Source organism: Anabas testudineus, chromosome 24, assembly GCF_900324465.2.
Source record: "Anabas testudineus chromosome 24, fAnaTes1.2, whole genome shotgun sequence".
Classification (NCBI taxonomy): Eukaryota; Metazoa; Chordata; class Actinopteri; order Anabantiformes; family Anabantidae; genus Anabas; species Anabas testudineus.
Window position 1 is genome coordinate 19,252,953 of NC_046632.1, and position 12,110 is coordinate 19,265,062.

The 12,110-nt window shown below is 45.4% G+C and overlaps 1 protein-coding gene across 1 annotated transcript; it reads left to right on the forward strand.

The window, feature by feature from the left end:
• Positions 1–5,738: 5,738 nt before the first annotated feature.
• On the forward strand, positions 5,739–7,941 carry LOC113149242 (transcription factor SOX-11-like). The gene has a single exon (XM_026341205.1). The coding sequence runs from the start codon at positions 5,916–5,918 to the stop codon at positions 7,071–7,073; it is 1,158 nt and encodes a 385-aa protein (XP_026196990.1). The 5' UTR covers positions 5,739–5,915; the 3' UTR covers positions 7,074–7,941.
• The last annotated feature ends 4,169 nt before the right edge of the window (positions 7,942–12,110 follow it).

Sequence of the window (12,110 nt, forward strand, 5' to 3'; positions counted from 1 at the left end):
ATGATATGAAAAGGGCGAGTGCCCCCACCCCCCAGTCTGATTAACACGTGAGAGAAGAAGTGAGGCTTTGGATTTTCTACAGGAAGAACTGCTGCTGACGACCCCATTCAGACTTTGTTGACGTGGATCGGACTCTGTGCCGTGCTGAGCCTCTGGCTGTGTGACAGTGGGACATTTTTAAAGTGCTAAAACACGCTGTCCACTCTTATTCGGACTAAATAAGAACACGCTGACATTACACCTGGCGTGTATTGTCTTGTCTTGAGCTTCATGCTCCCTGACAGGACTGTGGGGTCCAGGTCTACAGTCTGACCTGGGATCTCAGCAGCAGGATAAGAGCTGGTCTGACTCCTTTTCACTGCTTGTTTGCAGAAGGATCTGGATGCTAATGAAGCTGCACAAAAGAAGAACGGCTCCTCTTCTTGAACTCCATGAAAACTCGACCTGCTGCTAAGAGCGTGGTTGGTTGGTTAAACGTCAGGAAGAGGGACCACCAGTGCAGAATCTGTGGCCAGTGTTCAGAGAACCTGCAGCAGGTCTCTCATCCAGTGGGTCTGGGTGGTGTTTCATCCTTTATTATGTCCTCACATACATCACAGTGTTACTACACTTTTAGAATGATCAGAAAACTACCTCAGCTGCTGGAGGACGGCAGAGGAGGACCTGTAAGCCCCCTCACCTCTCTGACCTCTGTCTCCTCAGAACCGGTTCGTGTTGTCTAAAAATCCTGTGCAACAATCAAACAAGTCCAAACGTCTCTTCAGGAAACGCCTCTAAAAAGCTGAGCAGCAGATCGGTTCTTCTTCTGTCTGGATTCAAAGAGTCTCTGAATTCTCAGCTCCAGGTTGGTTCTGGTGTTTCTACAATGTACAATGAAGCTCAGCAGTCTGAGAAGGTCACTTCACACAGAAAAGGAGATCCGGTCCAGATGATCCAACCTGAGCCTGATTCAGCTGAGGTTCTGCACTTTTTCTGTTTTGACTCCCCTGATTTCTACATTTGGACCCAACCAGGTTCCACCAGGTTTTAGTGGATCTCACAAACTGATCTAAATGATGATGTTTGTCATTTTCTAAAACAGACAAACCAAAGATTTGGACTCTGACAGTGTCCGTGTTGCCGTTACGCTTCATTAACATGCAGCCGCTGTGTTTGAGCAGAGTTTAGGTGTTGACAAGAAGCTCAGTGGACATGCAAATACATCCACCCAACAACCCCCAACCCCATACACATGTAAAACGAGGACGGGGGTTTAGTGAAGAACTGCTGCATGTGAGCAACAGAATAATGAGCTGCAAAAAAACACAAGCACAGACCTGCAGAGCCGTAAATACGGTAGGACCCAGCGGTCACACATCCCTGTTCAGAAGAAGTCCAGAAAATAAGAGTCTGAGGTGTGTTCTCAGTGTGGACATGATCAAGTATCAGCTCCAATAAATGTGGAGGAATATGTAAAAGCTAAATTCTGTTTCATTTGAATTCAGTTTGTCATTTTAATAAATCCTCCGTTTGTCTGCTTGATATTTTAAAAGCTTTTATTGTGAAGTAAAGTGATCCAGTGCTCCCCGTAATATAAATATAGATAACTGATTGGCAAAAACATTTCCTGCAGCAGCAGCTCGACCTTTGACCTCTGACAGTTCACACAGCCACATTCCTGAGTAACGGCGTAAATGGATGCTAACACACACACACACACACTAATCGGTCACTTTAAAAACAGTGATTTTGTAAAAGAAAAACTGCTCATGTTGGAAAATCGGAGTCAAGTTCAACCGATTTGTTTTTGTGTCAGAAGCTTTGAAATAAACAAAGAGAAACTTTCCAGATTTTCTTTTTCAAATTTGAACTGTTTCTGTTTTTTAAGAAGTAAAATAAAAACGTACCCAAGGATGGAGCATCGTGTGAGAACCGTCTGTTCTCAGTAAAGGACCCTTTAATAATATATTAATAATAATAATAATGTTAATTAAGAGTCTTTTTAATACAGAACCGTTGTTCTATCCGTCTGCAGCTTGAACCATGTCGATCATTGTTTTAACATTAACAGTTAATAAAGATGGAAATGATGAAATCAATGAGCTCGTTAGCTGCTGGTAAAACGAGCATCTGTTTACACCTCTCTCTCTCTCTCTCTCTCGCCCTCTGTTGGTCAACAGCTGGACACCTGGCTGATCCACATCAGGACTTCCAGGACTGCATCCTGGACAGAGACACGTTGGACTGACATTACACAAGTTCCCATTGTCGCGTGTCCCTGAACGTTCCTCGAAACCTCCTCAACTACTCCTGGAACAACCTGAAGAACATCGGTCACCTCATCAAACTCTGCTGTCCTTTACCAACGCTCTTTAAAGTTTCCTGGAACCCCCTCGAGGACACTTTAAAGGCTCCTTGAAGACCTGTAGAACCGTTTCGCTGGTCCCTGAAGGGCCTGAGGACCTTCACCTGAAGAGCTTTTTAAATCCTGGGGCCGTCCTTGAATCCAGGAGACGTCTGCAGAAACACACTGAACCAAATGATTCATCCCTGTTTAATTTTGTGTTTAATCCCATTAGAACCTGGTGACACCAGAACCTGGTGTCACCAGGTTCTAATGGTGTCAGGGGGCGTGTTTCATATTTAATGTAAGGTTAGTGAGGGGCCACAGAACCAGAACCTGGTGTCAGGTGGCGTGTTTCAATTTTAACTTCACGTCACCGTCGGCTACAAACCAAACTACAAGATATGAACTGACAAAAACCAAATGAAACTAAACGTAACTAAAAACACTGAGGACTTTGGTTCTGTTCTAATGATCCTGGTTCTGTTCTAATGATCCTGGTTCTGTTCTAATGATACTGGTCCTGATGATCCTGGCTGTTCTAATGATCTGGTCTGATTCTGTTTCTGTTCTATGTCTAGTTCGTTCTAATGATCCGGTTCTAATGATCCTGGTCTGTTCTAATGATACTGGTCCGAGACCTGGTTCTGTTCTAATGATCTGGTTCTAATGACCTGGTTTGTAGATACTGGTTCTGATGATCCGGGTTCTGTTCTAATGATCCTGTTCTAATGATCCTGGTTCTGAGGATCTTGGTTCTAATGATACTGGTCCCTGATATCCGGGTTCTGTTCTAATGATCCTGGTTCTGTTCTAATGATCCTGGTTTCTAAGATCGGGTCTGTTCTATGATCTGGTTCTAATGATCCTGGTTCTAATGATACTGGTCCTAATGATCCTGGTTCTGTTCTAATGATCCTGGTTCTGATGATACTGGTTCTGATGATACTGGTTCTAATGATACTGGTCCTGATGATCCTGGTTCTGTTCTAATGATCCTGGTTCTGTTCTAATGATCCTGGTTCTGATGATACTGGTTCTGTTCTAATGATACTGGTTCTGATGATCCTGGTTCTGTTCTAATGATCCTGGTTCTAATGATCCTGGTTCTAATGATACTGGTTCTGATGATCCTGGTTCTGTTCTAATGATCCTGGTTCTAATGATCCTGGTTCTGATGATCCTGGTTCTGTTCTAATGATCCTGGTTCTAATGATCCTGGTTCTGTTCTAATGATCCTGGTTCTGATGATACTGGTTCTAATGATACTGGTCCTGATGATCCTGGTTCTGTTCTAATGATACTGGTTCTGATGATCCTGGTTCTGTTCTAATGATCCTGGTTCTGATGATACTGGTTCTAATGATACTGGTCCTGATGATCCTGGTTCTGATGATACTGGTTCTGATGATACTGGTTCTAATGATACTGGTCCTGATGATCCTGGTTCTGTTCTAATGATCCTGGTTCTAATGATACTGGTCCTGATGATCCTGGTTCTGTTCTAATGATCCTGGTTCTAATGATACTGGTCCTGATGATCCTGGTTCTGTTCTAATGATCCTGGTTCTAATGATACTGGTCCTGATGATCCTGGTTCTGTTCTAATGATCCTGGTTCTAATGATACTGGTCCTGATGATCCTGGTTCTGTTCTAATGATACTGGTTCTGATGATACTGGTTCTAATGATACTGGTCCTGATGATCCTGGTTCTGTTCTAATGATCCTGGTTCTGATGATACTGGTTCTAATGATACTGGTCCTGATGATCCTGGTTCTGTTCTAATGATCCTGGTTCTAATGATACTGGTCCTGATGATCCTGGTTCTGTTCTAATGATCCTGGTTCTGATGATACTGGTTCTAATGATACTGGTCCTGATGATCCTGGTTCTGTTCTAATGATCCTGGTTCTGATGATACTGGTTCTAATGATACTGGTCCTGATGATCCTGGTTCTGTTCTAATGATACTGGTTCTGATGATACTGGTTCTAATGATACTGGTCCTGATGATCCTGGTTCTGTTCTAATGATCCTGGTTCTGATGATACTGGTTCTAATGATCCTGGTTCTGATGATACTGGTTCTGATGATCCTGGTTCTGATGATACTGGTTCTGATGATACTGGTTCTGATGATCCTGGTTCTGTTCTAATGATCCTGGTTCTGATGATACTGGTTCTAATGATACTGGTCCTGATGATCCTGGTTCTGTTCTAATGATCCTGGTTCTGATGATACTGGTTCTAATGATACTGGTCCTGATGATCCTGGTTCTGTTCTAATGATCCTGGTTCTGATGATACTGGTTCTAATGATACTGGTCCTGATGATCCTGGTTCTGTTCTAATGATCCTGGTTCTGTTCTAATGATCCTGGTTCTGTTCTAATGATACTGGTTCTGATGATACTGGTTCTAATGATCCTGGTCCTGATGATACTGGTTCTAATGATACTGGTCCTGATGATCCTGGTTCTGTTCTAATGATCCTGGTTCTGATGATCCTGGTTCTAATGATCCTGGTTCTGTTCTAATGATCCTGGTTCTGATGATACTGGTTCTAATGATACTGGTTCTAATGATCCTGGTTCTAATGATACTGGTTCTGATGATCCTGGTTCTGTTCTAATGATACTGGTTCTGATGATACTGGTTCTAATGATACTGGTCCTGATGATCCTGGTTCTGATGATCCTGGTTCTGTTCTAATGATCCTGGTTCTGATGATCCTGGTTCTAATGATCCTGGTTCTGTTCTAATGATCCTGGTTCTGATGATACTGGTTCTGATGATACTGGTTCTGATGATACTGGTTCTAATGATACTGGTCCTGATGATCCTGGTTCTGTTCTAATGATCCTGGTTCTGATGATACTGGTTCTAATGATACTGGTTCTGATGATACTGGTTCTGATGATACTGGTCCTGATGATCCTGGTTCTGTTCTAATGATCCTGGTTCTGATGATCCTGGTTCTAATGATCCTGGTTCTGTTCTAATGATCCTGGTTCTGATGATACTGGTTCTAATGATACTGGTTCTAATGATCCTGGTTCTAATGATACTGGTACTGATGATCCTGGTTCTGTTCTGATGATACTGGTTCTGATGATACTGGTTCTAATGATACTGGTCCTGATGATCCTGGTTCTGTTCTGATGATACTGGTTCTAATGATACTGGTCCTGATGATCCTGGTTCTGTTCTGATGATACTGGTTCTGACCAAACACCAATAAAGCGCCGATAACTATCGATCTGTCACTGTGATCGGTGGGCGGAGCGCCAGGAGGGCACGGCAGCTGGGATTGGCTGAGAGCGCTGCGGAGGCGGGAGAGGCTTTGGAGAAGAAGGACGGTGATTGGCCGAGGGCGGAAACCTCGCGCGCATGATCAGCTGGTTAATAGGACGCCGGTTTGGAAGTTTGGTCAGTGAGATGGTGTCGGACTGAGAACCGGAGGACCGAGAACCGGAGGACCGAGAACCGGAGCACCGAGAACCGGAGCACCGAGAACCGGAGCACCGAGGGAAGCAGCGCACAGTCGGACGAGGCTCCGGTGGGTGGTCACCCGGAGACGTTTACCGGAACATGGTGCAGCACACGGAGCACGGCGGGCCGGTCACTAACAGCGGGTCCCGTCAGGCGACCGACCCGGAGCAGAGCGAACTGCTGGCGGCATCGGCGTGCAGCCCCGTGCCGCTGAAGCCGGACTGGTGCAAAACGGCGTCGGGCCACATCAAGCGGCCCATGAACGCCTTCATGGTCTGGTCCAAGATCGAGCGGAGGAAGATCATGGAGCAGTCCCCGGACATGCACAACGCCGAGATCTCCAAGCGGCTCGGGAAGCGCTGGAAAATGCTGAAGGACTCGGAAAAGATCCCGTTCATCCGGGAGGCGGAGCGGCTCCGGCTCCAGCACATGGCCGACTACCCGGACTACAAGTACCGGCCCAAGAAGAAGCCCAAGACGGACGGCTGTGCGTTCCCTGCGGGGAAGCAGTCCCCGGAGAAGACCGGCGTCAGACCCGGTACCAAAAACTCCGCCGCCGCCGCCGCAGCGAAGAAATTCTCCAAGTTGAAACCCAGCAAACCGGTTCCGGCTCCCGGCAGAACGAGCGGACACCAGCAGCCGGACCCGCGGTACCGGTTCCTGTTGACCACCAGCAAGTTCGGTAAACGGGACTTTACTGACGACGAGGAGGACGAGGACGACGACGACGATGAAGACGACTCCGAGGACGAGCGTGACTTTAAGGTGGAGGAGGACGACGAACCGAGCCGGTACAGCTTCGCCAAGGTCCCGGCCGCCGCCGACCCGGAGGGAACCAGCATGTACGAGTCGTCCGGCCGGTTATTCTACAGCTTCAAGAACATCACCCGGCAGGACACCGGCGGGTCCGCCTACACGGCCTCCCTGTCACCGGCGTCCTCCTCCCGGTCCGGATCCACGTCCTCGTCGTCCTGCTGCGGGGAGGACCTGGACGAGCCCCCCGCGGAGGGCAGCGACTTCACCCTGAGCCTCGTGACCGGGTTCCACGCCTCGTCCGAGCCGTGGAACCCGTCCTCCAGCTCGGCCCCGGGGAACCTGAACCTGTCCCTGGTGGACAAAGACCTGGACTCGTGCAGCAGCGAGGGGAGCCTCGGTTCCCACTTCGAGTTCCCGGATTACTGCACCCCGGAGCTCAGCGAGATGATCGCCGGGGACTGGCTGGAGGCGAACCTCACGGACCTGGTGTTCACCTACTGAGAGGTTACGTCACCGCATCGTCTGCCCCGGAGCCGGTTCTGGAGCTCGGGATCCGGTCAGGGACCGGGGTGACGCGACTTTTGGACTTTGACTGACACTGCGGTACTTCTGCAAATGAATGAATTGAATTCACCTCAACAGGGTTTCATGGATTTAGTTTCCAGCGGCTCGAGTCTGCACCAGGACCCGAACTATGCATTCCCATCCAGACCCAGAATGACTTTTATTAACACTAAAATCAGGATTTAAAGTCTATTTTTATTTCCTTCCTTCCAGTACTAGGACTGTTTTATGAGTTCTTCTCCCCTTATTTCCGAGTTCTGGGTTTTCCAGCTCCCTGCAGGTTTTAAAAACCCGAACCCGCCACAGATCAGGATCAGGATCAGGAAACCAGTTTTGTATCTACATGACCAGACATACCTCATCTTTTTTAAAAAGAGTCGAAACTATTTTCAGGCTTATTTTTGTACAGTCAGGTTTTTCAGGCACTTGTTCTTTGACCACTTTGGGTTCAGACTGTGTTGTTGTTTCTGAGCCTGTGAGGTTCGGGTCCCAGCCGGCCCGCCTTGCTGCGAGGCCCTCAGACCTTCATGGGAGACGTGGTACCAGATCCAGGGTTGTTCTGTATATGCTGTGTAAAATAGTTTATGTATATGATGTGAGTGAGAGCAGCAGAGAAACCGGATTTGGGTTCGGTTCGGTTCGGTTCGGTTCGTTTTGTGTTTCTCATTTTTTTTGTGCAATAGAAAAGAAAAGAGGGAAAAATAAAGGACCATTCCGCTTTTTGTAGCAGAAGGAGAAACTGCATTAACTTGTCCTTCATGATGAAGTGTGTGTGTCAACAACTGAATAAATCAGCTGGACCTGAGTCAGGACACCTGCTGTTTGATCTTTGATTACTGATTATTGATCTGGTCTCATTGATCCGGGATCTCATTGGTTTCCGAGTGGCTCATTAAAGGGCCAGTCCACTGTTTCTTCACATTTCAGCACCACAGGTCACTGATTTACATGTTCACACCATTTTCTGAAACACAGCTCAGTCTGTGCACGTGTCAAAGAGCATTTTGTGTTAGCACAAGAATCCGTGTATTCCAGGATTTCCAGGGGTTTTCAAAGACCTTAAGGCCTTTCAAAGGCTATTTGTTCCCTGTTAATATACATCAGACCTGGAAATGTTTTTCAATGTAAACAGGAGAATCACCAATAAGCAGGGCAGGAGTCATGGAGTGTTTTTAAAGTTTTAAGAGAAATCTAAAACTATTCCAGGACGCAGGTTTTGAAAATACTTAAGGTTTCCCAGGATCTTTGAATCACCGAAGGCTCCAGGTGTACTGTACTGTACCAGGTGAGAGTTTTATACTCGGGTAAAACTCCTTCAGCGACTCCTCTGAACTTTTAAAGATTTAGATTAGAGCCCATTAAAAGTAGCTTGTTCTGGATTTCTGACTTCACGTTTGTGCGTCAGTGATCATCAGGTCCTTTCTCAGTCAGATTAAATCCGATTACTGTGCGTGTTTACTCACCATCAACGTAAACTGGGATTAACTGGAGCATTAACGCAGTCAAACCCTGAAGCTGAGTCAGTGAAAGCTGAGTCTCTAAATCACAGACTGTCAGTGAACCCGTCATGTTCCAACACAAAGCCAAATTAGTTGAGTTACCCCTGTTTTAAAAACTGTAGAGGATATTTAATAAATTAATGATTAATAATTAATTAATTAAAAGAATGAATGTTACGTTTTAAGGCGGCCGAAGACTCTTGTCCAACATTTAACATCAGCAGGGATCTGATCCTGTGTCCATGAAGCTCAGTCTGTCTCTGGATCAGTTTCAATCTGGACTAAACTGAAATTTCACTGCTACCAGAATAAAAGTGGATGAGTAAGATATTGACATTTCTCTGTTCTTCTATTTATTCGTACGTCTGTGATTTCTCGGTAAAAAGCACATTATGAACACAGTAATTTATTCTGTTGACTGTCATCAACAGAATAAATCAACTTGCCTGAGTTCTGCAGCCTGGAGCTCATATTTAAATCTCTTTACAGTGATGAGGAGGAGGAGGAGGAGGAGGAAGAGTCATACTGTGATATTTTCCATCTGATTTCCTCCTTTGTCTCAGTAACACAGAGTTAACAGCTGAGATCTGGGAACATGACCACAAATGATTATTGCAGAATATCATCAGAATATTTGTTGTTTAAAATATGTTCTGTGCAAATTTCCCAAGACAGTAGAGTAGTGAAGACCATTTCCTTTGTTTTCTGTGAAATATTTTGCTCTCAGTAAATAGTTTAATCTCTTCCAGGCTCTAAGGGCTCAGGTCAGATCAGCTCGTTCTCTCTGACACATCCTGGCGTCTTTCTCTTTGTTTAAATCTGGTCAGATTTGATGTTTTATTGTGAAATCAAACCAGAAAACCCTTTTATTTTTACTCAACATCCACCTACTGCAGTAGTTTGTTGTGGAGCTTTCGATTGCATCCCCCCGGTCTTCGTCATCAGATGTTTGACAGCTGATCAAACTCCATCTAATGATGAGGACTCGAGGACTGAAGCTCCACAGTCGGTCAGTCAGGTCAAGAATGAAGCCGCTGCAGGTTGGAGTTTGGTTGTTCGTTTCTCTCCCCACCCTTTGTGTTTACGTTACCCAGAATGCAAAGCTGCGGCGTGATTGGAGTCTCTAGGGTTCAGGAGGTCAGGGGGGGTCACTGGGTCGCCGAATGGGAGCTCAGACTGTGGAGCCCGGTCTGTTTTCTCAACTGCTGCAGATTATCAGCAGAAGAATCCAGATAATAAACAGAAGGGGAAGGAGACAGAACCTCAGCCGGTTTGGATCCGTCGTCGGGGTTAAAGTTTGCTCTGGTTTCAGGGACAACAGTTTAGATTTGTGAACCCCACCCCTGTAAAAGCTCTTACTACATCGACAGTGTTTCATGCACTGTGGAGCAGGTATTAGGTGAGAGCCCCCTCCCAGTATTAGCAGGTGATGAGCAGTGATGGAGGTTCACTGGACGCAGTGAGTTCTGTCTCAGTCCAACAGGCCTCTTGGTCCTTTTGACTCTACAAAGAGTCCTGGTGGTTCCAGAGTTCTTCCATTTGGGTTTAGTTACCCCCGTCCTGATCTGTGGCTCAGCAGTCAGCACTGAACGTTAGTGTGCGGGTCCACGGAGAGTTCACTCACGCTGTGTCATGTTCAGGCTTGTTTTGGCCAAACAAAAGCTAAAAGCTGATCCAGGTTCAGTTTTGTCACAGTGGATCAGGATGAGGACCTGTGTGTGTGTGTGTGTGTGTGTGTGTGTGTGTGTGTGTGTGTGTGTGTGTGTGTGTGTGTGTGTGTGTGTGGAATAGATAAGGGATGATCAATGTGCATGAAAATAAAACGTGAACGTATTCAGGCTGCGTCCTATAGCCGACGCTCAACATTTAAAAACACTTGAGCTAAATCTGCAGCTCTGAATGTGAGAGCTGAACCAGAACCAGAATCCACACTCTGGGACAAGATGCTGTCTGTTTAAGTTGAGTACATCTACTCACGGACTGATTGTTTTATGTCTTCAGTGATTCCGGAGAGGATTGTTGTACAAGTTCTCCTACAGCTTTAGTTGGTATTTGACAGATTTCCCTTAAACACACATTTTATGTTCGCTATTTAAAAAGTTTAAATTTGTACCTGCAGTGATGAGAAAAGTCACTAATGAGTTAAATTATCATTTAGAACCACTGAAAGCTTCTTCCTTTAACTTTAAAATCCTTTTCTCTCTCAGTCTGTGACAACAAACACCTCCCTGAGACAGTGATTACTAGATTATTATTACAAGGAGTCATTAATTCAAATGTGATTCTTCTTCCTGGTTCACGCTGTGGTTGAAATCAGTGCTGAAGAATTCTTAAAACTTATCTTATCAGTGAGGAACAAGGCAAAGACAGGGTCAGCATGAGGAGGTCCTGCTTTAGGATCCTACTGGAGGTAGACCACATCATCTCTCACATGGAGGGCAGCGATGTTACTACACTATCCAGCCGCTGCAATCTGAAACTGAACCTAGCGTTAGCCCAAGATTCAAAGTCTGTCTGCTGCTCTTCTACTGTGTGCTACGCTCTGCACAGCCCCCCAGGTACACATCACTATCAAATTACACTAAATAAGGAATTGGAAATTGTATTAATAGAAAAGAAATCATTAAAGAGCAAATGTCTCTGCTACCAGACTAGTTTGTGATCTCCAGAGTAAGATGTAAGAAAAGTAAGAAAGTTTCTCAACTAAAATGTATTTGTCTCATAACTTTAAGTTGCAAATAAGCAGCAATCACCAAGTTAAACCCCAACCTCCTGCACCGTTCAGTTTTACTGCTGCACAAACTCAGAGGTCAAATTCAGACATATAACAATTTTCTTAATCACTGCATCCTGCTTCCCTCACACAAGGTGTTCCCCAGGGGTCACTGCTTGGTCCCTTCATCTTCACGTTTGATGTATTTGCAGAGGTAAGCTCATCTCATCACGGCTACCCAGAGTTACAAATATTGCAAGATTGAGTCGCTTCTCAAGTCTTTACGTGAGTCCAGATCACAGGGTTTACCATGTCCTCATATCACCTCTGAACCGGTGTAGACTGGTTTCCAGTACCTTGATAGTGAAATGGGCTGCTGGAGGAGGAAATGTGTTGGTAATAATTATGTTTTGTTCTCAGTTTGTATACATGTACTGTAAATATGCAATTTGTTCTCGGTTCTCTCTTGCAAAAGAGTTCTCGCTCACAATGAGATTTCCTGATTAAATAAAGCTTATCTCACCAACACATGCAGCTGGATGACTCAGCCGCTTTTATCTTTTCCACATTTTTAACAAGAAGCCATTTTTTCTCTTAGGAGTTTTGAAATCATCAAAACATCTGGGTCCAGATGCTTTAAACACGGTGTAGATTCATGAGCCTGCGTGTCCACACAAACACAGAAGTGTGTATATGGCTTCTTTTCATCAGCTTTATTAAGCCATGTTGGCCTGGTTCTGTTTAGTTATTGTAGAGCTGCGT

What these genes read in the sequence shown, in the direction of transcription:
- LOC113149242 (XM_026341205.1), top strand. Translation starts at nt 5,916, where the DNA reads ATGGTGCAGCACACGGAGCACGGCGGGCCGGTCACTAACAGCGGGTCC.